At 36.8% G+C, this 25,731-nt stretch overlaps 1 protein-coding gene across 1 annotated transcript in view; it reads right to left on the bottom strand.

Moving 5' to 3' along the window:
* The window catches only part of GPC3 (glypican 3), a 692,738-nt gene that overhangs the window by 215,929 nt on the left and 451,078 nt on the right, over positions 1–25,731 (bottom strand). Inside the window, exons 4-5 of the mRNA XM_066250036.1 lie at positions 21,282–21,415; positions 9,170–9,295 (exon numbers count right to left, since the gene is read on the bottom strand). Coding sequence (XP_066106133.1) covers positions 9,170–9,295; positions 21,282–21,415 — 260 coding nt within the window. The remainder of the gene's footprint in view (positions 1–9,169; positions 9,296–21,281; positions 21,416–25,731) is intronic.

Below are 25,731 nucleotides of genomic sequence, written 5' to 3'. Positions count from 1 at the left end.
GTCTGATTGCTCTGGCCAGAACTTCTAGCACCACGTTGAATAAGAGTGGAGAGAGTGGACAACCCTGTCTTGTTCCTGATTTAAGGTAGAAAGTCCTCAGTTTTATGCCGTTTAATAGGATGTTGGCTGATGGTTTATCATATATGGCCTTTATCATGTTGAGATATTTTCCTTCTATACCCATTTTGTTGAGAGTCTTAAACATAAAATTGTGTTGTATTTTATCAAAAGCCTTTTCTGCGTCTATTGATAAGATCATGTGGTTTTTGTTCTTTGTTTTGTTGATATGGTGTATTACGTTAACCGTTTTGCGTATGTTGAACCATCCTTGAGATTCTGGGATGAATCCCACTTGATCATGATGTATTATTTTTTTAATATGTTGTTGTATTCGGTTTGCCAGTATTTTGTTTAGTATTTTAGCATCTGTATTCATTAGAGATATTGGTCTGTAGTTTTCTTTCTTTGTGCCATCCTTGCCAGGTTTTGGTATGAGGGTTATTTTGGCCTCATAAAATGTGTTTGGAAGTATTGCTTCTTCTTCAGTTTTTTGGAAGACTTTGAGTAGAATAGGAACCAAGTCTTCTTTGAATGTTTGATAGAATTCACTAGTATAACCGTCTGGGCCTGGACTTTTATTTTTGGGGAGGTTTTTAATAGTTTTTTCTATTTCCTCCCTGCTGATTGGTCTGTTTAGGCTTTCTGCTTCTTCATGACTCAGTCTAGGAAGGTTGTATTGTTCTAAGAATTTATCCATTTCTTCTAGATTGTTGTATTTGGTGGCCTATAATTTCTCATAGTATTCTACAATAATTCTTTGTATTTCTATGATGTCTGTGGTGATCTCTCCTCTTTCATTTTGGATTTTATTTATTTGAGTCCTGTGTCTTTTTTCCTTGGTGAGTCTTGCCAAGGGTTTGTCAATTTTGTTGATCTTTTCAAAGAACCAGCTCCTTGTTTTATTGATTTTTTCTATAGTTTTTCTGTTCTCTATTTCATTTATTTCTGCTCTGATTTTTATTATCTCCTTTCTTCGGCTGGTTTTGGGTTGTGTTTGTTCTTCTTTTTCTAGTTCCTTAAGGTGTGAAGTTAAGTGGTTTACTTCGGCTCTCTCTTGTTTGTTCATATAGGCCTGAAGTGATATGAACATCCCAGAGATTCTGATATGTCGTATTTTCATTTTCATTTGTCTGTATATATCTTTTGATTTCTGCGCTTATTTCTTCTTTGACCCATTCATTTTTTAGAAGTATGTTGTTTAGTTTCCACATTTTTGTGGGTTTTTCCCCCTCTTTTTTGCAGTTGAATTCTAGTTTCAAGGCTTTATGATCAGAAAATATGCTTGGTACAATTTCAATTTTTCTAAATTTGCTGATATTGTCTTTGTGGCCCAACATATGGTCAATTCTTGAGAATGTTCCATGTACACTAGAGAAAAATGTATACTCTGTAGCTTTGGAATGAAGTGTCCTGTAGATGTCTATCATATCCAGGTGTTCTAGTATTTCGTTTAAGGCCACTATATCTTTATTGATTCTCTGTTTGGATGACCGATCTAGAGCCGTCAGCGGTGTATTGAGGTCTCCAAGTATGATTGTATTTTTGTTAGTTTTTGTTTTAAGGTCAATAAGTAGCTGTCTTATATATTTTGGTGCTCCTTGGTTTGGTGCATATATATTAAGGATTGTTATGTCTTCTTGATTCAACTTCCCCTTAATCATTATGAAATGACCATTTTTGTCTCTGAGTACTTTTTCTGTCTTGTAGTCAGCATTATTAGATATGAGTATTGCTACACCTGCTTTTTTTTGGGTGTTGTTTGCTTGGAGTATTGTTTTCCAGCCTTTCACTTTGAATTTGTTTTTATCCTTGTTGCTTAGATGTGTTTCTTGTAGGCAGCATATAGTTGGATTTTCTTTTTTAATCCATTCTGCTACTCTGTGTCTTTTTATTGGTAAGTTTAATCCATTTACATTTAGTGTAATTATTGACACTTGTGGGTTCCCTACTGCCATTTTATAAATTGCTTTCTGTTAGCTTTGTATCTAGTTTGATTCTTCTCTTTTGTTTTTCTATCATTTGTTTTTGTTTGTTTGTGTTCCATACTTCTTTCCTCTGTTGCTACCTTTTTTAAGTCAAGTGTTTTTGTGGTGGTTTTTTTAAGGGTGGTTACCATTAAGTAATGAAAAGAGTACCTACCATATTCATTGTAGTACCCTATCTTATAAGTATTTCTGCACTTCATCATCCTTTGCTACTGTTAATCTCCATCCTCTCCCCCCTTTTTTTCCTTTGTTGTCACAGTTTAAGTTTGGTTTTATTGTGTTCTTGGTGGAGCTGTTACTTGTGGTGTTGTTTTCTTTTGTTCTTTGAATCTGGTTGGAAAACCCCCCTTAGTCTTTCCTGGAGTGGGGGCTTTCTGTTGATAAATTCTCTCATCTTTTCTGTATTTGTGAATGTTTTTATTTCTCCTTCATACTTGAAGGATAGCTTTGATGGGTATAGTATTCTTGGCTGAAAGTTCCTCTCTTTCAGGGCTTTAAATATTGGGGTCCACTCTCTTCTAGCTTGTAGAGTTTCTGCTGAGAAATCTGATGATAATCTAATAGGCCTTCCTTTATATGTTGTACTCTTCTTTTCCCTGGCTGCCTTGAGAATTTTTTCTTTGTCATTGGTTTGTGTCATCTTTATTATGATGTGCCTTGGAGTGGGTTTGTTGGGGTTAAGAAAACTTGGTGTTCTGTTTGCTTCTTGAATTTGAGGCTTTAGTTCCTTCAACAGGCTTGGGAAGTTCTCGTCTATTATTTGTTTGAGCATATTCTCCATTCCATTTTCTTTCTCTTCTCCCTCTGATATACCTATTATTCTTATGTTATTCTTTGTGATGGAGTCAGACAATTCCTGTAGGGCTTTCTCGTTTTTTATTATTTTTGAGTCTCTTTCTTCTTCTCTCTGTTGTGCCTCAAGTTGTTTGTCTTCTATTTCACTAATCCTATCTTCAATCTGGGCTGTTCTGTTAGCTAAGCTTGTTACCTCGTTTTTCAGCTCGTGAATTGAGTTTTTCATTTCTGTTTGATTTGTTTTTATAGTTTCAATTTCCTTGGTAATATATTCTTTGTGTTCATTGAGTTGTTTTCTGATCTCCCTATATTGCCTTTCTGTGTTTTCTTGTATATCTCTGAGTATTTTTAAGATTTCTATTTTAAATTCTCTGTCATTTAGCTCCAAGGCTTCCAATATGTTAAGTCTTTTCTCCATAGATTTTTCCACATCTATTTGTGTTACCTCTCTTTCTTTTGTATCCATAATATTCGATTTCCTCTTTCTTATCGGCATCTGAGGGTGGTCTTATTGATAGCACTAATTAGAATTAATAAAGAGTAAAAAGAAAAAAAAAAGGGTAAAACACCCCACAAAAAAAACAGTAATAATTTATTATTTCCCCCTTTTTTTCTCTCTTCTCTTTCCCTCCTCTCCCCTCCTCAGGGAAATATTGTGCCTATAATGGAGGGCCTGATTTGGGGTGAAGAGTTCAAGGGGCAAAAAAAAGGGAGTAGGGACCTACTAAATGCAAAAAAAAAAAAAAAAGGAAGAAAATCTTAGACAAGCATAAGATGATTTGCTTGTAAGTGATGGTCAACTAAGAGATATAATGAGAGGGATAAGAGGGAATCAGAAAAAAGGACCAAAAAAGAATAATAAAGAAGAAAAAATAAAAATAATAAGTAAAAATCTGTTGTATTAAGTGGAGCGAAGACTAAATACAATGGAGACCTTGGGTTGGGAGGACCCAAAATGCCACAAAAATAAACAAACAAGAGAAAAAAAATAAAAACAAAAGCAAAAAAGAGAAATAAAGCCAAAAAAAAGCCTTGAGTCCCAAATTGACTAATTTGTTCGTGATTGAGGATTATATGGGAGGAAAGTAAAATGAGAAAAGAAAAAACGAATAGAAAGAAAAAAATAAGAAAAAGAGAAAAACAAAGGAAGAAATAAAATAGGAAGAGAAAATAACAAAATAAAGCAAGACAAAAAAAATAAACAAAAAAAAAACAAAAGAGGAGAGAGTGAGAGTTAAGTGTTTTGGAGTATAACCTTAAAGGAGGGTGAGGATAAAGAAGAAAAATAAAATGCAACACTCATGGGTAGTGTAGTTCAAGAAAGGGGAAGCATAAGATGGGCAGAGAATAGAAGGACCGAGGTGGAGGAAATAAAGGCAAAAAGATAGAAGAAACAAGCAACAACAACAACAACAACAAAAAAATTAGTGGATCAAGTTGTAAAGTCTGTGGGTTTTTCTTGATTTTGAGAGGTTAACTTCTTCCTTTTTCTTTTCTCTCCCTCTTCCTAGTCGGTGACTCTGTACCCCAGGCTCTGCCCCTGTGTCACTCTTAGGTAGGGATTTGCAGTTGATGGGATTCTATGGCAATGTCATATAATTGGCTTTAGTCTTGCTGGAAGTAAAGGCTTGTTGGCGTTTGCAGGGTCCAACGATGAGAGAGTTTGCTTTCCTGGATTCTCTCTCCTAGTCCCCCCTTTCTGAATTAGCAGCCTGGTGATCCAGCTATAAGGCTGCAACTGCTTCTGCCTGGGGAGTAAGAGGCTCAAAGAGCTGGGAAATCCCCACTGTATCCCCACTCAGTGCAAGGCTTTGGGAAAGGCTCTGAGAGTCAGGGCCTCCAGTGTAATCAGGCGGGGGTGGGAGTCAATTGTTGTCAAGGTGACTGTTCAGCGCCTATCATTTAGTTGGACCTCTCAACCCAGGCTTTCCACACTTTGTAGCCTGTTTTTGCAGGGAAGAAGAGGCACTAGTCTCTGCTTACGACTAGTGTAGTATAGACCTTATTATCTGCCAAGTCCTTCTTGTTAGCGTTTATCCCTGAATATGGAGGCTCTATCAATCAGAAGTTGCCCCCGCCCCTTTAGCGAGAGGCACTTAAAAAATATCACGCCTCTTGTCTTGGATTCACGCCTCTTGTCTTGGATCGCTGAACTGAGAGAGATCTTATCAATTAGAACCGAGGGTGCGCAGATTTTATGGGTTAAGCTAATTTCAGTGATTGGGTCGCAGCTGTGCTTCCGAAGGTATTTTAGGCTGCCTGCGCGCGCCCCTCCCCCAACGCTTGATTGTTAGCTTGAATGGCTGGGTGAGGTGCCCCGCCCACGGAGAGAATCTCCCAAGCCTCTCCACTCGCCCTGCCGCTGGCGGCTGGACCACACCAGGCGCAGGATAATGGAGCCCCCTGGGTGTGCGGGCCAGCAGGGCGCCCTGGGCGCGTGGAATGCCCAAGGCACGCGTGTGAATGGGGTGCTCCGGGCACCGGTGGCCGGCGACCCCCACTCGCAGTGTGCGGGCTGCTGGGAACGTCAGCGGTGCTCAACCGGACCGGGCGCGCGTTCGGCTGCTCGCGGCGGCTCGCGGCGGCCGCTCGCGTCGGCTCGCGGTTCCCAAGTATATGGGCTGACTCACCGCAGGCGCACTCCCTCGTGGCTTGAATGAGCGTCGCTGCGGTAGCTTCCTCCACACCCTCGTCTCTCAGATTCAAGTGATAACAGTCCTTTTGCTTTCAGTTTGTGTGGAACTCCGGAATACTCTAAGGATAAATTTTTCTGTTTCTAGTTGATAAATTTGTTGTGATTTAGGGGAGAGCTGTCGGACGTGCTTCTCACGGTGCCATTTCCGTGACCCATACAGGTATTTTAAGTGCCTATGCAGTTAGCTTACTTTCATGGGTTATTTTTCTCTTGGTCTCAGGGATTCCCTAATTGAAATTCTCTGTATTTCCACAAAGACAAAATATGGAGAATTTTCTGCCTTCAACAATGATAAAAAAGCTTTGCCCACAGGATACATGATGGCTTACATGAAAGAGTATATCTCATATAAGTCAAGCTTGCTAATGCAAAGATTTTAGCTAAATTTTAGAAGCCAATGTTTATGTCAAGCCAAGCTGGGGATGGGGGGTTATGGGAAGGTGAAAAAGACAAATGATAGGCTTATGTGGTACTCTCTGACACAAGATCTGTGAAAACACTTCATATTTTAATTGATTGGATTCATAAGAGAAAAAAATTGAAAGGATGTGAAAATGGCCTTATTTAGAATATTAATTCTTTAAAAGTTGAGAGAGCTATATATCCAGAGTAGGAGGGTATAAATAGCTCTGATAACGCAGATGACATGGATATTTATATTTTCTTCAGTATCAATACTTTTCTTTTAATCAGGTATCTCCACTGTAAAGTCCTATTCCCTTTTAGGATCCTTAAACTTCATAAATTTTTTTGACTAAAAGTAAAATATTTTTAAAGCAGTACAAACCCAACCTATAAAGATAACAAGTTCCAACTCATTTCACAATATAAAGTTGCAACTGTTACTTAAGAGTAAATTAAATGAAAAAGTCAATGAAAAGCTCTGCAAAGGTTTAACTATAGATGGGACATGCAGCACAAAGTTAATCTTTATAAATGGTACAAATAGAGGGCACACATATCCTCAGGTTACAGAACTTCACATTATTAAATGTATATTATTCAGTAATTTAAAAAAATACAATGGTCCCTCATCTATCATGGGGATTAGGCTCCAGAGCCTCCCATGATAGCTGAAAATCCACAAAGTAGTGACCTTATATTTATATTATTATTCATATATATTTTAAGGCTTTATAAAACCCTCCCCACACTCTTATAAACCTCCCCTATACTGTTATTAGCCTTTCCTACACTCTTATAAATACTTCCTATGCTCTTAAACACTTTCTACACTCTTAAACCTACGTCATTTTAACAACATATAAAATTTTATATGGGTACTCACCAGTGAATATACTACAACTTGAATGATGAAGATGATGATAATTTAAAATTCTTTTAACATGTTTTAATTAATATTTTTAGTATTTTTTAGGCTAGAAAATGCTTATTTTACCACAAAAATAATTAAAATAATAAATATATAAAAATATCTATATAACGCAAAATCCCGTGATATAGTGAAAAATCTGCAATACAAAATTAGATACGTACAATTTAAAAATCTATGATACAGTGAGACGACAAAAAGTGAACCTCGATATGGCGAGGAATGACTATATCTAGTTTGACACTATTCTCTAGTCCCATTGTTAGACTAGGTCAGTAATTTAACTATGGGTTAATTATGACCTGAGGGTACTGACCACTTAAGAATTATTTCCTGGATGATATTACATGTACTCTGTCTACAGATTTGTTTGATTTCCTTCTATCCCCAGTAGGACACATACAGAACAGATAAATATTTGTGTTTGTTTCTGTCTCTTTCTCCCTTCCTCTCTCTAAAATTAATAAATTACAAAAAAATTAAAGTAAACTTTAGTTTGCAATATATTTGTTTATTAATGTAGTCAATCATTCATTTATATACTCATTTAACCAATATTTGATCACTTAATATAAGCCAAGCACTAATATCAGTTTCTTCACTGTTGCAATTGTTGAGAGGTATATCCTCTTATATATCATAAAATCCAGTTTTAGTTAATTATAAATAGTTTCTGCCCAGGCCCACATTTTGTGAATTAGTGAGACTTTTTTATTGAATTTTGCTCGTATAAACTATTTTATGTCCAGTATACTTTTGTGAAAAATGTTTCCCTGGAACCAAGAAAGTCTTCTTTTATCAAATGGTGAAATCCAAAGCCTGCTAAATTTGTGTGAGTCCAAAGTTAGCCAAATGTAGTTTCGCACTGTGAAAAGAACCTTGTTGATAGGAAAAAAAGTTTTTGTTTAATATGCTAGCTTCAAATATCTTAGGGTACTGAACAAAATAATAAAATAAAATAATTATTTTGGTATGGAGAAAAGCTGTTATTCTAAACTCTTTTTTATTTATACTTTTGGAAAATCTATTTTTTCATAATATCTTTTATTGTTGAGGGAGGAAGGAAAGAAGGAAGGGCATTGAGAGGTAATGTCACTTGCCCTAAGTTACAGAACTAATCCGTGAAAGACTCAAAATGGTAGTTCATGTCTGTTCTGTATTCTCCTCTAAAATATGCTGCCACTTGTACAAACATTTTTGAAAGTATGTTCATTTATTCCATGTGGTTTCCTAAGCATTCTGCTTTATTTCTTTATTTTTTAGTTTAAAATTTTTATTTTTAATTTATTGTGTTGACATAGTTTCAAGTGTCTCACTCAGTATAACATCTTCTACAGACTTCACTGTGCCCCTCATGCTCCATGCAAAGTCACTTTCCTCCCCTGTTTCATCCCTTTTGCCCTCCTTCACCTCTTTCTACCTCTCCTTTCCCCCTAATTATTGTGAACTTGTTTTCTGTATTAATGTGTTATGTATATAAATTTGGCTAATCTCTTCACTTTCTTTTATCCTGTCTCCTCTTCCCTCTGACTTCTGTTCATCTGTATTCTGTGAACCTGCTTCTTAATCTAATTCCTTAATTGAAAGGTATTCCTTACAAATACAAAGCCAATTAGACCACTAGAATGAAAGCACTGTGAGGACAGTAAATTTTGCCTGTGTTGTTCATTTCAAAATGGCTGGCAGTTAGAAGGTGCTCAGTATTTGTTGGATAAGTGAATATATATTATTTCCTTTAAAGCTAACAGCAAATTCTTCATATATGATAAATGTTAGCATGGATCATACTAACAAACACTCAAATGATCCAATATTTCAATAAAATTTCTTGGTGAAATAGAATTCCTTTTTCCTTCCCCTTTCTGTTTTTCCTCACTGTCATCACTAAATGAGAAAAAAACAACATTATCTATTTGATAGGATTGATGTGAGGATAAAGAGAGTTAATATAGACAAATATTTAGTATGGCGCTTAATACATAGTTAATTCTCAGTAAATGATAACTATTAGTGTGAATACGATTTCTTCCAATAAATCAATGAATAAAAGCCAACATAATTAGGAGATAGAAGAAGCCAAAGACTGAATACATAATTATATACATGCTTCAAATTTTGTAAAATCTGAGGGCTATATATTATAGAAAGCATCTGGCATGTCATAGATACTTATGTATATGTTTTACCTAAAATTTATTTTGTGAAATTAATGGAGGCAAAAGAAGACATCATTTTCTTTGAGATAAACGTATGATGATTATTCCACTAACATTGTTATAATTATCATTCAAAAAAGATTACCTCTCCACAAGTTCCTGTCCATTCCAGCAAAGAGTGTCGTTTTCAGCCACAGGGCTATGGCTACAGATATAACCAGGCAAAGCACTATAGAAGCTGATGAAAGACTTCAACTTCTGAATTAGTTCCCTGAAAGGAAAAGAAAACATCTGTGCATAAAAGGCAAGTAAACCAGTATGAGAAAAGTTTAATTTCCTTATCAGCATGAAAAAAAGGCCCTACCAGGTTGATTAGAGCAATAGATGATTTTAAAAGATATTCTTGACTACAAGGCCAAAATTAAAAAAAAAAAACAATAAAATTATATTAGAAAACAGTTGTCTGCATATAAGGTGTTGTTCCTATCAGAAGGATGATTTAATTCCAACATTCATTTTCTAACACGTTTGCTTCTATTTTTTGTTCAGAATTTTGTTATGTACATTCCCAAAGGTGCTGATTACAAGACACACTGGAGCACTACATATCTTTTGGTTTCTGAGTGTAATACAATGCATTGATTGTAATTTACAATGTTTTTACCCTAGAGATGTCCCCTTTCCATGTAGGCTCTGGCACATCAGAATTGCAGGGCACTCAGGGCAGTATAAAGGCTATGAAATTCTTCTGATAATATATTCAGAGAAACTGCTAGAGGAGGAAGGTTTTTTTGTATATTGTGGTTCCTATGGGAAGTGGGAGAGAATCCTAGTATATTTTGTATTTATTTGCTTTGGTTTTTATGCTGCGTTTGATAAGATGTGTGTGTGTGTGTGTGTGTGTGTGTGTGTGTAAGAGAGAAAGAGAAAGATTCTGTTATGTATGCAAATATGTATAAACACACACACATAAAAACCCAGGCAAATTTCTGGCCTATTATCTGTTACAGATATACACGGACACACAAAATAAAACACTACACACTGGAGAAAAGTGAATATGCTCACAGAAAAGGATTAAAATATATGTGCAATAAATGCCCAATGGGAATCAAAAATAAAAATACTTTTTATTTTCTAAAGCAATGCTTCTGGTAGAAAGGAAGTTCAGTTCTTCAAATCCAAGTCTATCTTAAGTCTCTACTAAGTTTTTGGAGACTCTGCCAGGAAAGTTGCTGGCAGTGGAGTAATTATTCAATACTATCTCCAGGCAAGGAATGGATTTGCCTGATATATGGGCCTCTGGAGGAGGCAGAGGTCTGAATCTCATTTGGGCATTGGTGGGAGTTCTGCACCTAGATATGCCTTCTGGGTATTATTCTCAAATCTGGACAAAAGATGAAGACTAATAAAAATATTATTGTTTTCCTTTAATGCTATTTTCCATTTTATTACCATAAAGCACTTCATTTCAACTAATAATTTAAAAAAGAGAGAGCTTAGGATACTGAGCACATCTTCACAAAAGCTCGGGTCACAGTAAAGCCTGGGTAATGGACAGAGCAACTCAAGAAAAGTTACTGACACATAATATAACAACAGATACCCCAACAGTTGCTTTTTGTTATGCTCACTTCTCCCAGACTACTCCTGATAGCTGAGCTCTAGTTTTAAAGTGAAGAAGCTCAATACAGGGCTCTGAAAATAAAAGTCAATGTTATAGTTTCTCACAGAGAAAAAAAGATGGGTTCAATTAATACTAATAAAAGAGATGCTCTATTTTACAAGGTAATAATACAGTTCCCAAGAGTGGAAACTGAAAGACGAAAGGCTGAGGCTGAGGACTACCCCCTCTCCATGAGATAATGGAATATGGTAATGGCTCTCTCTTTAAAGAAAGAGTTTCCCTTAGGTCTTCTCCTACCTCCAAACTATCTTACACTAACATTGCACATGGCAAGAAAAATTGAACTTATAGACAATTCTTTCAATTTGACTACCCTAGAAGTTAGAACAAAACAAAACAAAACAGAACAAAAAAATTAGAACTCTGAACTTGCAACTCTGTAGTTTTCTTATCTGACCATAAAGATTACAAAAAAATTATTTTTTTTGTATTTTTCTGAAGCTGGAAATGGGGAGAGACAGTCAGACAGACTCCTGCATGCGCCCCACCTGGGTCCACCAGGCACGCCCACCAGGGGCGACGCTCTGCCCACCAGGGGGCGATGCTCTGCCCCTCTGGGGCGTCGCTCTGTTGCGACCAGACCCACTCTAGCACCTGGGGCAGAGGCCAAGGAGCCATCCCCAATGCTCGGGCCATCTTTGCTCCAATGGAGCCTTGGCTGCGGGAGGGGAAGAGAGAGACAGAGAGGAAGGAGAAGGGGAGGGGTCAGAAGCAGATGGGTGCCTTTCCTGTGTGCCCTGGCCGGGAATCAAACCTGGGACTTCTGCATGCCAGGCCGATGCTCTACCACTGAGCCAACCAGCCAGGGCCTACAAAAAATTTGGAGAGGATTCTGAGAGTCTATTTAAATGTCAAGGCAATGGGAGGCTGCAATAAATGTAAGACCTCCCACTTGAAAATGGAAGGAAATTACTTGGTGGGGTAAAAATAAAAGTTGAAGAAAATCACAAAGAATGTGAATAATGTGAACACAGATAGGTCATCAAATTCTGGAACTCAGGAGAATCTCTTTGAAAATTAAACAAGGTAACTTGGGAAAATAAAAGGCCATCCTAATTTATAAGGTCCTCATTACCATTACAGGACATATAAGGAGAACCTAGGAAGAGATTGTATTTTGAAAACATTTTACTGAATTTTTTTTATTTTGAATTTAGGATACAGTTTATTTAGCAACCATGCTATAGTGACGGTGGGATTCTCAGAACAGCCCGTTAAAACCTGTTAGGAGTAGGAACTAAGAGCACTGATTTTGGAACCTAATCCATATGTGTTTCAAATACAGTAAAATCTTAGGCAAATTCTCAACTTATTGAGCCTTAGTGTTCTTGTCTATACAATGAAACTAATGACAAGTTGCTGGGATGATTGAAACAATGAGTGTATAGTGTTTAGCATAGTACCAAGCACAGAGTAATTAATCCTCCTACAATGTTAGCCAATTAGCAATTTACTACCATTGTTATGAACCTATAGAATACACATATATGATGTATATGAAATATATTATATTTCAGATAAATTTTTACATGAAATATAATTATGATTTTTTTTCAAGTACCAGATAACTTTATTTGTACACAATGAATAAATCCTTCATCTTTTAAGGTGGGTATTAAAAAATACAATCATGTTCTCTCCCAAAATATTTTTTCTGATATTCTTTCTCAAAGAGTAACAAACTATGGGGCTGTGTGAACCACTGAACTAATCTGGTAGAGCAGTTGTAATGGTTTTTTCCTTGTAGAAAGGTAGCATCTAAGACTGTGAGAATTGTGTCTAGGAATTAGATATGGAGCATCCAATGTGGAAGGCCAAGATGAAGTTGAGTCAAAAAAAGTATAATAGTCATCAGGGAAATGCAAAGCAAAAACCACAGTGAGATGCCACTTCACTAGCATGACTATATAAAAAAAGACAACAAGTGTGGTGAGGATGTAGAGAAATTAAAATTTTCATACAATACTAGTGGGAATGCAAAATGGTACAGCTGCTGTGAAAACCAGTTTGGTGGTTAAAGATAAGCAGAGTTACCCTATGACCCAGCAATTACACTACTACGCTTATACTGAAAATAATTAAAAACAACTATTCAAATAAGTACATGTACACACACACTCATAACAGTACTATTAATGATAGCCAAAATGTAGACCAAGAGAGATGTTCAACTAATAAATAAATAAACAAATATATATTCTATATAATGGCAAAATAAAAAGGATAAACCTTGAAAACATTATGCTAAGTGAAAGAAGCCAGTCATGAATGATCACATATTATATTATATGATTCCATTCATGTGAAATATCCAAAATAGGCAATTCTACAAAGAAAGTTTATTAGTGGTTGCTTAGAACTGGGGGTGAGTAGGTAAGGGTGAGGAAGTGATGAAAATTTTCTAAGATTGATTGTGGTGATGGTTGCACAACTCTGTGAATATACTAAAACAGTTGAATTGTATAATATGTGGAATATATCTCATTAAAGTTGTTATTAAGATTTAACCTTAAAAAAGGTATAAAGAAGAAGTAAAAGAAGAGAGGCTTTACTGGTGAAAGGATGTCCTTTGGAACAAAGGAAGGAGACAGGAGAGTTGGGAAAGAGCCAGGTTTGGATGCACATGAAATACACAGTGAAAGGAGAAATTGTTACAAGCTACAACTTCAGCACTGCAAGAGCTATAAACAGTGGTTAAAATCTACTTTTTCTTTTCTTTTTTTTTACAGAGACAGAGAGAGAGTCAGAGAGAGGGACAGATAGGGATAGACAGACAGGAACGGAGAGAGATAAGAAGCATCAATCATTAGTTTTTTGTTGCAACACCTTAGTTGTTCATTGATTGCTTTCTCATATGTGTCTTGACTGCGGGCCTTCAGCAGACCGAGTAACCCCTTGCTCGAGCCAGCGACCTTGGGTCCAAGCTGGTGAGCTTTGCTCAAACCAGATGGGCCCGCACTCAAGCTGGTGACCTCGGGGTCTTGAACCTGGGTCCTCTGCATCCCAGTCTGATGCTCTATCCACTGTACCACCACCTGGTCAGGCTACTTTTTCTTTTAAATGAAGTTTGTTGGGGTTTTTTTCCCATTATGAAAGAAATGTATGTTCACTATGGAGAAATATATGATCACTAAATAATTTCTAGGTAGAAAATACAAAACTGTAAGAAAGAAAAAGAATACTTTATTCCTACCATCCAGACAATCACTGTTAATATTGGATATATTTCCTTCTAGACTTTTCTCTCTGTAAAATTTTATATTTAATTCTCTAAAACCTTTTCTTCTTGCTCGACCAGGCCATGACACAGTAGAAAGACCATTGACCTGGGACACTGAGGACTCAGGTTTGAAACCCCGAGGTGGTTGGCTTGAGCGTGAACTCACCATCCTGAGCACAGGGTTGCTGGCTTGAGCAAAGAGTCACTGGCTCAGCTGGAACAGCCCAGCCAAAGCACATATGAAAAAGCAATCAATGAACAACAAAGGTGCTGCAAGATAAGTTAGTTGATGCTTCCCATCTCTCTCCCTTCCTGTCTGTCTATTCCTTTCTGTCCCTTTCTTTCTCTGTCTCTCTCTGTCTCTCTGGCTAAACAAACAAAGAAAAACAAACAAACAAGAACAGAAAAACCCTTTTCTTCTAAATAGGCTTGTTCACTGAGTTCTTTTTGATTTTTAGTCCCATTAGAACCTACTTAGAATTCAAAGTGGATATGATTAGGAAAAAAACCTAAGAATAATGAAACAAATACCAGTTTTCAAATAATTCCCAAGGCCTGGGGTATCAGACCGTACCCATCTTTGGAAAACAAAGAGCAGGGTTCTAGCACATCTAGAAAACTGGCCAATGCTTTTGAGTCTCCAAGTATAGTGTTACAGTGCAGGCCACTCCTTCATGCAAAACTTTCTAAATACTGTGAGAAAATAAACCTTGGTTTCGAAAAAAATTTTTTGATTTTTGAAATTAAATCCAGAAATACTATTTTTCAGGGTAGAATAAAGACTTTCTAAACTATTGGTGAGTTTAAGGAGCTTTTCAAAAGAGTGGCAATGGGTGATAATGTCTTCTGACATCACAGCCAGAAAGCAGCAGAGTGTGACAGGACTAGTTTACCTCCTACTGAGCTTACCTTTTTACCTTTTCTTAAGTAAAGCTTTCTATTCCCATGCTTATAATTTTTAAAGGAGGTCAGCTGAATATTTCTATTTCTCTCTTTAAAGAAAGATAGCTGAAATTAAATTAAGTGACATTTTATTTACCCATATATGACTCAGTCAAGAATTCTTTTATTTGTGCTACTAACCCATGACAGACAACAAAAGAATCTCTACTCATGAACTAAGGCAGTTCCTTCAACTGAATTGTCTCAGGGAATAAAAAGAAAACAAAAGAAAGTTTGGACAATTAGTTGCTTAGGATGGGAAAAACAATTTGATAGAAGGGAATGTCCTTTGATTCCAATTCACTTTATTCTTATACATATATGCTAAGCAAACCATTTGACATATAAATAATGGAGCCTATGACTCTCACTTAGGACAAACCAAACCCTTACTTACAGCAGCCTGCTCAGGAAAAGAAGAGGCTCTTCATAGAGGTTTCCATTCAATGTGTTAAACGTGGAACTAAAGGACAGGGACCCTTCCATGCACAAGCCATTTTGAAATATTCGGTTGGGTGCATGTGATCATCCCTGGTGGGCTCTTATCATCCTTAAGAGGAGAGTTCCCTTCTTGGGTTGTGGGGGAGGGGATTACCTTTCTTTTCTTGTAATCATTTGCGTAGGCAGGCATCAAAACAGCACTACTTGGAAACCACTGAAAGTAAAAACAATCTTTCATCCTGAGCTTCAAATACTAAATTATTCTCCTTTATCATTAAGGTCCTTTTTTTCTTAATGTAAAGGAATATAAGCTCATTATTTTTTTTAACTTGAAAACACAGAAAAGCACATAAACTGAAATAATTATAATTGAGATGATGCAGGGTCATCCTTAATGCTGCTGGAGCGAAACTTTCACAGTCTGACTCCAAACTATAATTTCCTACCACTCCAGAGACTAGCCCATACTTTTCTCACACTGTTCCATTTGCCAGAAATACCTTTTCTCTTTTCTGACTGTTTAATTTCTACTAGTTCTTCAAGGTCCAGCACAAAAGTTACCTTTTCCAAAAAGCCTTTTTTGACTCTAACAGGAAAGACTGCCACTCTTTTGTACACATATAGCTGTTTTGGCAATCCCCCCTAATGTATGGAAAGTATTTATTTGTGTGTTTGTTTGCCTAACTAGGCTAGGAGGAGCTCCTTTTATTCATCAGAGCCTAATCCTTACACATGCTTAGCATATAGATGCTGTTGACAAATGTTGAAAGAAGTAGAGTCCAATTTAGGGCAGAATGAGTTGTACCAGACCTGAAACTCATTGATTCACTCGGGACATTCTTTGTTGCTTTGTTCAGAGGGTATAAGGCACCACTGAACTTATAAAGTCACCTAGCCACACCAGAGCAACAATCTGAGAGGGAGTGGGAGTCAACATTGATTTGGACCAGGGAGATAAGATCAACTTTTGTTGTTTTCTTTCTAGGTAATTTATTAGTGTTACCTAATCTATTGTCCTATAGACCAAGTCAAAGGGAAAGGGGAGGAGAGGGAGTGCAGGAAGAGGAAGGTTGGAACACACAGATGTAATTTCACAAGGGTGTAAGGATTATGTGACTTTTTCACAGGTCAGCAGTTGGCCAGAAGCTTGATATATTGATGCAAGATGGACTAGTCAACTATAGATTTTGGGTTTCGGGAGGGGAAAAATAGTGCTATCAAACTTTACAAGGAATATGCAAATGACAAGGTAACTGGTGTTCTAAGGGAAGTGGTGAAAGAGACATTCAAGAGGGCAAGGAGGAAGAGGCTGACATCTGAGATGTGCTGAAAATATTAGTGTTGGAAAAGGCTATGAAAATCTTAATTCTTCTATTCTGGTTGTACTATTATATGTCTTGTCCTATCCTTACTATTTAAAATCTGATGACATATATTTTTATTATTTATGCTTTAAAAGGATGCTGAGACCCATGCAAATGCCAACTAGTTGAATATCAAATCACCTTTAAATTGAACTAAACGATTTCACTGATTAGTTGTGTGTTCCAAACTACCCAGTTGGGGGCAGACAAAACAAACAGATGATTTCTTAATACTATCAAAGGAATCCTTCATTTCTTTGTGTTGTTATTTTTGATAATCAGATTTAGACAGCTTGCTCACAACCTTCACAGACTGAATGCTACAATAGGATTCTTTTCCAATTATCATATTTTTAACCACAGAGGATGGAGCTTGAGAACGAGTGTGAGGGGTGCTGGAAGACCATACATTTTTCTGGACAGTGAGAAATGTGGTGCAGAATATACTGAAATTTATAAAGGTACTAACACTGCCAAAATAAGACCTCCAGTAATATCAGATTGCAGGGGGCAGTACATTTAGTCAGAGATCATCTTAATCCTCAATTCTCTCCCTCCCGTAAGAGGTTTTATAATACCTATTTGAGGGAGTTAAATGAAATCAGAAACTCTCTTGCTGTTTTGTTTGTTTGTTTGTTTTCTACAAGAGAACTTAGAAAGAATGGCTCTATGTTGGGCAAAAAAAGTGTGTTGGTCTTGTGTGCTTGCACTTTGCCTGATTGGTGCATGAGCACAGGCAGCACCATGTGTGTACAGTCTATGTAAGACTGCAGGTGCTTGCCCTCAGGGCAGAAATCTTGGCAGATTGTAGATTGCAGATTGCCTGCCAACATTGGGAGGGGCCATTGCTTGCTATTGTTTGCCAGAGAAGGGGTCCCCTCCCCAGTTTATTTTGCTTGGGAGTCCTGAGAGAGGGAGAGGGGGAGAGAGAGAGAGAGAGAGAGAGAGAGAGAGAGAGAGAGAGAGAGAGAGAGAAGCAGTTTTCCCTGCCTGCTTGGTCGTCCACCATTGCGAGATACTAATAAACGGAACGGCCCACCATCTTCTGGCTCCACAGTTCCTTTACTGTCTGCCCAAATCCAATGGGAACTTGCATAGTCTTGGCCACCAACTTTACACTCCACATCAGTCTCTAATGCTTCATTTTCTTTTAAAGATGAGAAGAATCATGGGTTAGACTCATGTTTCTACCCTCCAAAGGAGCCCTGCCTTACTACCTCTTACTGAAGTCTATAGGCTTTGGATTTTTTTTTTACTATTTTTTCTTTTCTTTCGGAGTTAATAACAAGTTCAAAAATGAATATAAGCAAAATGTCAAGTCTCGGTACCAAGCCAAGAAGCCATTTATCAATTTATTTTGTCCTTAGAGGTACCAATACCCTGAGTCCTCCTTGTCCTGCCACAGAGCCTAACCTAAAAGCTATTGCAACAGGGACTGTGTCTAGGTTGGTAGGGTAATCTCAAAATGGGACTGTGATAGAGTGTTTACTTTGAAAAAGCTCTGCATTTTATTCTGTTACAAATGCAAATACCACCTCTCCCATGAAGGTTTCACTGTTACTTTCTGGGTAGAGAGGTTCTCTCTTTCTCCATAGGCTGCTTCTGTATACTCTGGACATTCTTTTGCACTTACAGAACTGTTTTGGGATTATTTGTATTTATGTCCATTTCCACATTACACTGATTTGGAAAGCAGAGACTGTGTCTTGATTTTTAGTGTCCAGTATATATTCTGACACATAATAGGTGTTTCTTAAAATTCTACTGAGTTGAATAAAGCAACATATATATAAGACATATATATATATACTTGTTATACATAAATATAATATAAATATACAATATTATATTTATAAATACATTACACTTACAATTTATACTTTATTTATACATAATATATAATATTATATAAGTTATTTGTTTCATTCTAATATGCAAGGGGTCTCTACTAGTTAAATATCAATGGCAGCTTAATTCCTTAGGTGGTTTGGACAAAGAGTGAAAGCAATGGTGAGCAACAGAAAAAGGACAGTCAGGGATTAAGAAAGACTAGAGAAGTGGCCTAATTTTGTCTTCCTAGAAAAACAAAAACCTCCCAAAGAACCCTCATACTATAGGGAAATTGTTTTCAAATATTTTGGTGCCAGAAATTTGTGGGGGTTTTTGTTTTTTTGAGACAGAGAGAGAGAGGCAAAGAGAGAGAGATACAGGAACTGCTCCTGTATGTACCCTTACTGGGGAATCAAACTGGCATCCTCTGAGCTCTCACATGATGCTCCAACCATGGTAGTTTTAAAGTATGCCCACAAATTCTATAATACTATTCTTTTCAAGAGCTGGAGCTTAATCCCCACCCCTTTAAATGTAGACTAGAACTTGTGAATCACTTTTAACAAATTGAGCATGCCAATTGAAAGTATGTCACTTCTGAGTCTATGTCATAAAAGACATAGCAGCTTTCTACTTGCTCTCTTCCATGGATTACTTATTTTGGGGAAGCCAGAGGCCATGTCATGAGGATACTTATGAGGTCCATGTGGTGAGTAACTACAACGTCCTTCCAACAACAAAGATTAACTTGCAAAAAGTGTAAGTGAGCCACTGTGAAGTAGGTCCTTCAGCCTCAGTCAATACTTCAGATGACTGCCAGTCCCAAGTAACATTTTTGAATGAAATTTCTTTAGAGACTGAAAACCACCCAGCTAAGTAGTTCCCAAATTATTGACAGAGACTGTGAGATAATGAATGTTTGTTGTTTTAAATCACTGTCTTAGGATAATTTGTTACACAGCACTAGATAACTAATACAATCCCTTAATACTCTTAAAATTGTTGAGGACCCCAAAGACTTTTGGTTTATGAGGTATATATCTATTGATATTTACTGCTTTAGAAATTACAAGTCAGAAAACAATTAAAATTTTATTATTAATTTAAAAACTAACAATGAGTAATTATATATGAACATAAACATTTTAATGAAAAAAAGTGATATTGTTTTTGCATTTTTACAAAATATCTTTACTGCCTGTCTTAAATGGAGACAGATCTCACATTGGCTTCTGCATTAAATCTGTTGTGATATGTTGTTATGGGTGAAGTATATGAATAAAAATCAGCTTCACACAAATGTAGAGCTAGCAAAAGGCAGATCACACAGAACTCCTGAAAGGCTCTCTGGGACTCCTTGGGTCCTCAAATCACACTTTAAAACCTCTGCTGCAGAGAAACTAGGAATCCATTCATTTGAAAGTCAACAAAAGAGAAGAAAATGGGACTTCTTGATATGTGTCTTTGTAAGATTATCTCTCAAGCAGCCTTGTTGCCTTTCCTTACCCTAAATTGTATCATATATGACTAGAAATTACCATTTCAAAACCTCCTGCAGTAAATGAATATGAATGGAATAATTTACCCCAAATCTTAGATGTTACTTATTTCATCTCTTTATTTTCCATCCATAGGCTAATCTTTCCCAATGTCCTCAAAGCTATCAAGAAGCAGAACTTGCCTGACCAGGCAGTGGCATAGTGTATAGAGCGTTGGACTGGGATGCAAAGGATCCAGGTTAGAAACCCCGAGGTTGCCAGCTTGAGCACAGGCTCATCCAGCTTGAGCGCAGGCTCACCAGCTTGAGAGTGAGGTTGCTGGCTTGAGCGTGGGATCACAGCGACCCCATGGTCGCTGGCTTAAGCCCAAATGTTACTGGCTTTACCCCAAGTTTGTTAAGCTTAAGCAAGGGGTCACTCACTCTGCTGTAGCCTCCTGGTCAAGGCACATATGAAAAAGCAATCAATGAACAACTAAGGAGCCACAACTAAGAACTGATACTTCTCATCTCTCTCCCTTCCTGTCTGTCTGTCCCTCTCTGTCTCTCTCTCTGTTTCTCTTTCTGGCCCTGTTACAAGAATAAAAAACAAGAACTCATGTTTAGCTATTCTTGAGCCAGTGGCAGGGTTGGCTACATGTGCATTGCTTTGGGGGAAGGCAGTTCTCCTAGATTTGTGTGGGGTTTCCTATCAAATTTCAACCCCTTATTTGTAAACATGAAACAAAAATAAGGAAAGAGGGGACCTGGATGTGGGGAGGAGAAATGAAGAAAATAATAAAACAAAATTTAATTTAGTCCTTTGACTGCTATCTTTAGAAATAGGAACCAAATCTTTCATTTTATCATTCTTAATAGAGCATGTAGGGTATGCAGTGTATGATTGCTGTCTTGCCATTTTCTCTCTAGTGAACTCATCCTGGACTCACTGTTAATTTATAATGAGAAAAGCCACAAACCAAGCCATGTAATTGTGAGTCCAAATCATAAGTGAAAAATGTTTTATCAATAAAGATCTTAAATAGACAAGTCCATTCCACCTTGTGTTGTTATACTGAATATTTATACATGGTAAATTCACATTTCAATATGGCTTGGATGTAATACAATATCTTCTTTTGTTAACATTGATAGATGATAGAATTTAATTAACCAAACACTCTACTCAGAAGGACTAAATAACATGTATTTAAGAAGCTTCACTCCAGTGGTTTTTTACCTTAAGACACAATTGTTAATGGTATGCTAAAATAGAGAGAAAAAAACACCTCTCACCTTCTTCGACTGGATAAAGTTTCTTCATGTTCTACATGAGCAACTTTTAATACCTTCTTGTCAATAAACAGATCTTCAGGATAATAAGCAGATCTGTATTGGCGTTGTTGAGAATGAGCACATAACTTGCCAATCTGAAAAAAAATGCAATACAATCATATGATAATTTCACAGATATGATAATAGAAACAAATTCTGAAATGCATTTCAATTTCTTCCCCAATTTCTTTTTAAAAAGCAGAATAAAGCCACTACCGGAGTCAAACAAGGTGATATTCTTCGAAGGGAAAGAACTAGGTGTGGAAAGAAGGCTGAAGGGGAACACTCTGAGTGCAGCCTATTTAGAAATTTCCCAAGATCAAAAAGGATTTTTTTATACTGAATTGCACATTTGAGAGGACCCTCTACATAGGACTTATGCCATTGATTTTTTTTTCAATGCCACTTGGTATTTATATGTATGAACAAGTTCAAAAGTGGGTATTGCAAAATTTAGGAAAAACTAATGCAGGAGATGAGGGGGGTATATGAGACGTGTAGAGCAGTCTGTTAATAGAAGAGCAGCCTCACATGCACAGAGTGCTCTGCGTGCTCATTAGCCTTTTGTTATAAGTCCTAAACTAGTGTATTCTGAAAAATGTCAATGTAGTTGCTCATCTGGCTTTCCTAAAAATGCCCCCAAAAAGGAAGAAGGCAAGTCAATAGGCAGTGTCATCAGCTATGAATCACATATAATTGAATAAGCCCAAAATTGAGAGTATTAAAATATATAGATGCTTATGAGAGTTTACCTTCTTTCCTCCCTTGCTCTTCCCCCCTCCCTTTTTACCTAACTCACTTCCTTTCTTCTTCTCTCTGTCTATCCAATCATTTGTTCATTTGAAAATACTTATTAAATGCCTCCTTCTAAAGCTTAGCTCTTTTATACTCATATAACAATGACAAAAAAGTGGGGGTTTTTTTGTCAGCTTTCTTATCTCAATTCTAAATGATTTGGTTAAATTATTTGTAGATTTTGTATACTTTCACTTTCAGAAAGAAATTTAAATGAACTTCCATATGAAGAATATAAATATTACCATATGTCTACCTTGTGCCAGATACTATACTAAATGTTGTCACCCCCAGTTTTTAGGTGAGGAGATTGAAGCTCAGGGAGGTTAAATGACTTGCCTAGGTAGGGCATATGAGCACAGAATTCAATTTGACTTTGAACCCATTTGTCAGATTTCAAAGCTTATGTAATTACCACCTCACTAGAAGACAATGCTTGATTTGCAGTTCTTTACATTCTACATTGGGAGGGAGGGGTCCTCAAAAACATAGTCAACATAGCTCAGGTGAATGTGTAGTTTGTACACTTTAGGGGAAATATTAGAAATACTTTGTGAAGACACGAGTTATACCTTTGTCACTTATGTACCTCCATAGAATTCAGACTGGATTTTGTATACTCTTAGGCTCTCAATAATGATGAATCAATTGAAGTGATGGAAGGATACTCCTCATATCAAGACTAACATGTATTGTGTATCAAGGCTACTGATAGGCAATTCTAGCTTCCAAATTTTTCAAGATAGTCATGATAATACTTACTAGATTTTTTATCTCTTTATAAAGGCATAAATGATATTTAGTTTGTATAGCTTGGGAAAGCCTTTCATATATAAAGAAATTATTGAATTAGGAAAAAATCTAGAAACAGTAGTAGCATAATTTCTATTTATGGAAGACAGAACCTAAAGTCTAATATTTACACTAGCTCTTCTCAATAGTATATCTTATAAGTAATGAAACAAAAGTGCAGACACATTGAAATACAGTTGATCCTTGAACAACACAAGGTTGAACTGCATAGGTCCATTTATACATGGATTTTTTTCAACAAATAGATATGTGCCCTGGCCAGGTAGCTTGGTTGGTTAGAGCATTGTCTTAATGAGCCAAAGTTGTGGGTTTGGTACTTTGGTCAGGGCACATGCAGCAGTCAACCAATGAATGTATAAATAAGTAGAACCATAAATCAATGTTTCAATTTCTCTCTAAATTAATAAATATACAGTTAAGAATAAATAGATATAGTATTGTAATTTTATTTTATATTCCTTATAATTTTCTTAATAACATTTTTCTCTAGCTTACTTTATTGTAAGAATGCAATAAAATATATAATTGACTGTTTATGCTATTGGTAAGAATCTTAGTCCACAGTAGGTTATTACTAGTTTAGTTTTGGGGGAGTTAAAAGTTATACACAGATAATTTTTCTGATGTGCTTACAGAGTGCTGTTTGACTTGAGCTAATATTGATTTCAAATGAAGAATTTGCATTCTTTGAATTTTTCTTAACTGGTAACAGCCCAGTAGAGTGCCTTAGTCTAAGGGGCTGCCTGGTTGGACTGGGGAGTTAAGTTCCAATCACTCAAAGCACGTGAGGTAGATACAAATAACTTAGGGCAGATTGTGTTTCAGAAAATTATGTCCTTAGACATACATGTCTTTACTTTGTTAAACTTCAGGGGAAACATTCATGGAGCAAAACCTTGATTTTTGTTCCATAAATATCTATTTATTAATCCATGAACATACATCAGTGTGAGAGTCTTTTCTACCAGGATAAAAGTGTTCTTAGTCAATATATTCAGGAGCACAGGACACATTCTCTTGACTAACATCTAGTCCAAATCCAGCACCAAAATTAAAATCTTTCATAGTAACTTGTCTACTTGCAACCCAAGATGTGAAATCTTCTTTTCCACTGAATATATGCCCTTTCTATCAATGAATACTAATTGGGCCACAGCAAGACTTTAAAGGTTTTGAGCCCCTCCCAACCTACTAGAAAGGGGTGGAGCTGAGGCAAAAGTAGGGAGGTTAAGAAGAAATGAGAATGCAGGCAATCTGCAGTCTGACCTTTCTTCCCAAGTCACCCAATGTGCATTAGGGAGCTGATGACTTTCCAAGCCTCTATGTGGGGTAAGGGGCAAAGAGTGGTGTCATGTCAACACCTCACTTTTCCCACATAAAATCTGAGATGAGCCACATCTTATGAGAAGGTTGTATTTTTCCCCACAAATTTACCATGAAACAAATACTTCTCATTGATACAAATAATTTGTAAAATGTTAGACCCCACCCCCTTGAGCCCTTCTTCCCACATCTTTCATCTACACATGGTGTGAACTTTAGGTAAATATTCTGATCTTTTAAAAATTTATTTATTTATTTATTTTAGAGAGAGAAGAAGGAGAGAGAGAGAAACATCAATCAGTTTCTTTATGTGCCCTGACCAGGGATTTGAAGTGGCAACCTCTGTGCATTAGGATGATGTTCCAACCAAATGAGCTAGCCAGCCAGGGCTATTACAATCTTATTTTGAGAAGTGGCCATGAACAAAAAACCTAATTTACAAAGAGACACAGTGTTCACATTAAAGAGATCCTTTCATCTTCACACTTGGGAAATTTCAGGCTATGCTGGGAGACCTGGGTGTCAGTCTGCATTTGCACTTCCTGAAGAAGCCAGCTTCCCGAGTGTCACTTAAAAAATCAGTATCCTGCCCAGGACGTTCGAACTCTTAAATAAGAAATACAATCCAATTTTGCTTCACTGACTAATGTGCTTAGTAGTCGAGGATGCTGTTACCTTTAAATTTAGTTACTTGAAGTGAATTTATTGGACAGGTATTGTCTCTATCAATAGACCAGGAATATAAAAGCTTTTTGTTTTCTATGAACTGATTTGTAATGATGCCTTTATTCAGGTGCCAGAGCCTATGGCAAGGAAAGCAATAGTGTTATAAAATGTTCTAAGACTTGGAACATAAGAAGTCAGGGTCACTGACCATATTCAGGCCAGCTTGTCATTCCAGGAACCTTAGCACTATTCTTTTCTAACCAGGCTCCAGAAGCACTGGCTTTGTACATACATGAGACAAATACACTGCTGGGGTCCAGCACAGTATAGTGAAGAGCCCAGCAGACTGAACATCAGGTGACCTGACCTACAACCCCACTTCTACTTCTCACCCATAACAATATTTTTTTCCAGGATACATGATCTGTACATTGAATTATATGCCTACTACCCAAAATCAAATCATCTTCCATCACCAAATATTTGGCCCCCTTTACTCTTTAATACACCCCACCCTACTTCCCCACCCCTCTTTTACTTCACTATAACTCATAAAAAGGAGAAAATATAATACTTGAAGCATCATATTTTATTCCAGCTCTAAAAAAAAGGGGGGAAATTGCTTCCCAAGTAGAATATGTTGCCAAAGATTTTGAAACTATGCAAAACTTTGGTTTGATACAATTAACACATGCACCTTATAATTGACACATCAAAAAATGCAGACAGCCTGACCCATGGTGGGACAGTGGATAGATAGAGTGTCTACCTGGAATTCTGAGGTCACTGGTTGAAAACCCCAAGCTTGCCCAAT

The sequence above is a fragment of the Saccopteryx bilineata genome, chromosome X (assembly GCF_036850765.1).
Source record: "Saccopteryx bilineata isolate mSacBil1 chromosome X, mSacBil1_pri_phased_curated, whole genome shotgun sequence".
In the NCBI taxonomy this organism is placed as follows: domain Eukaryota; kingdom Metazoa; phylum Chordata; class Mammalia; order Chiroptera; family Emballonuridae; genus Saccopteryx; species Saccopteryx bilineata.
Note: the sequence above shows the minus strand (reverse complement) of the source record. Positions and strands in the feature narration are given on the sequence as shown.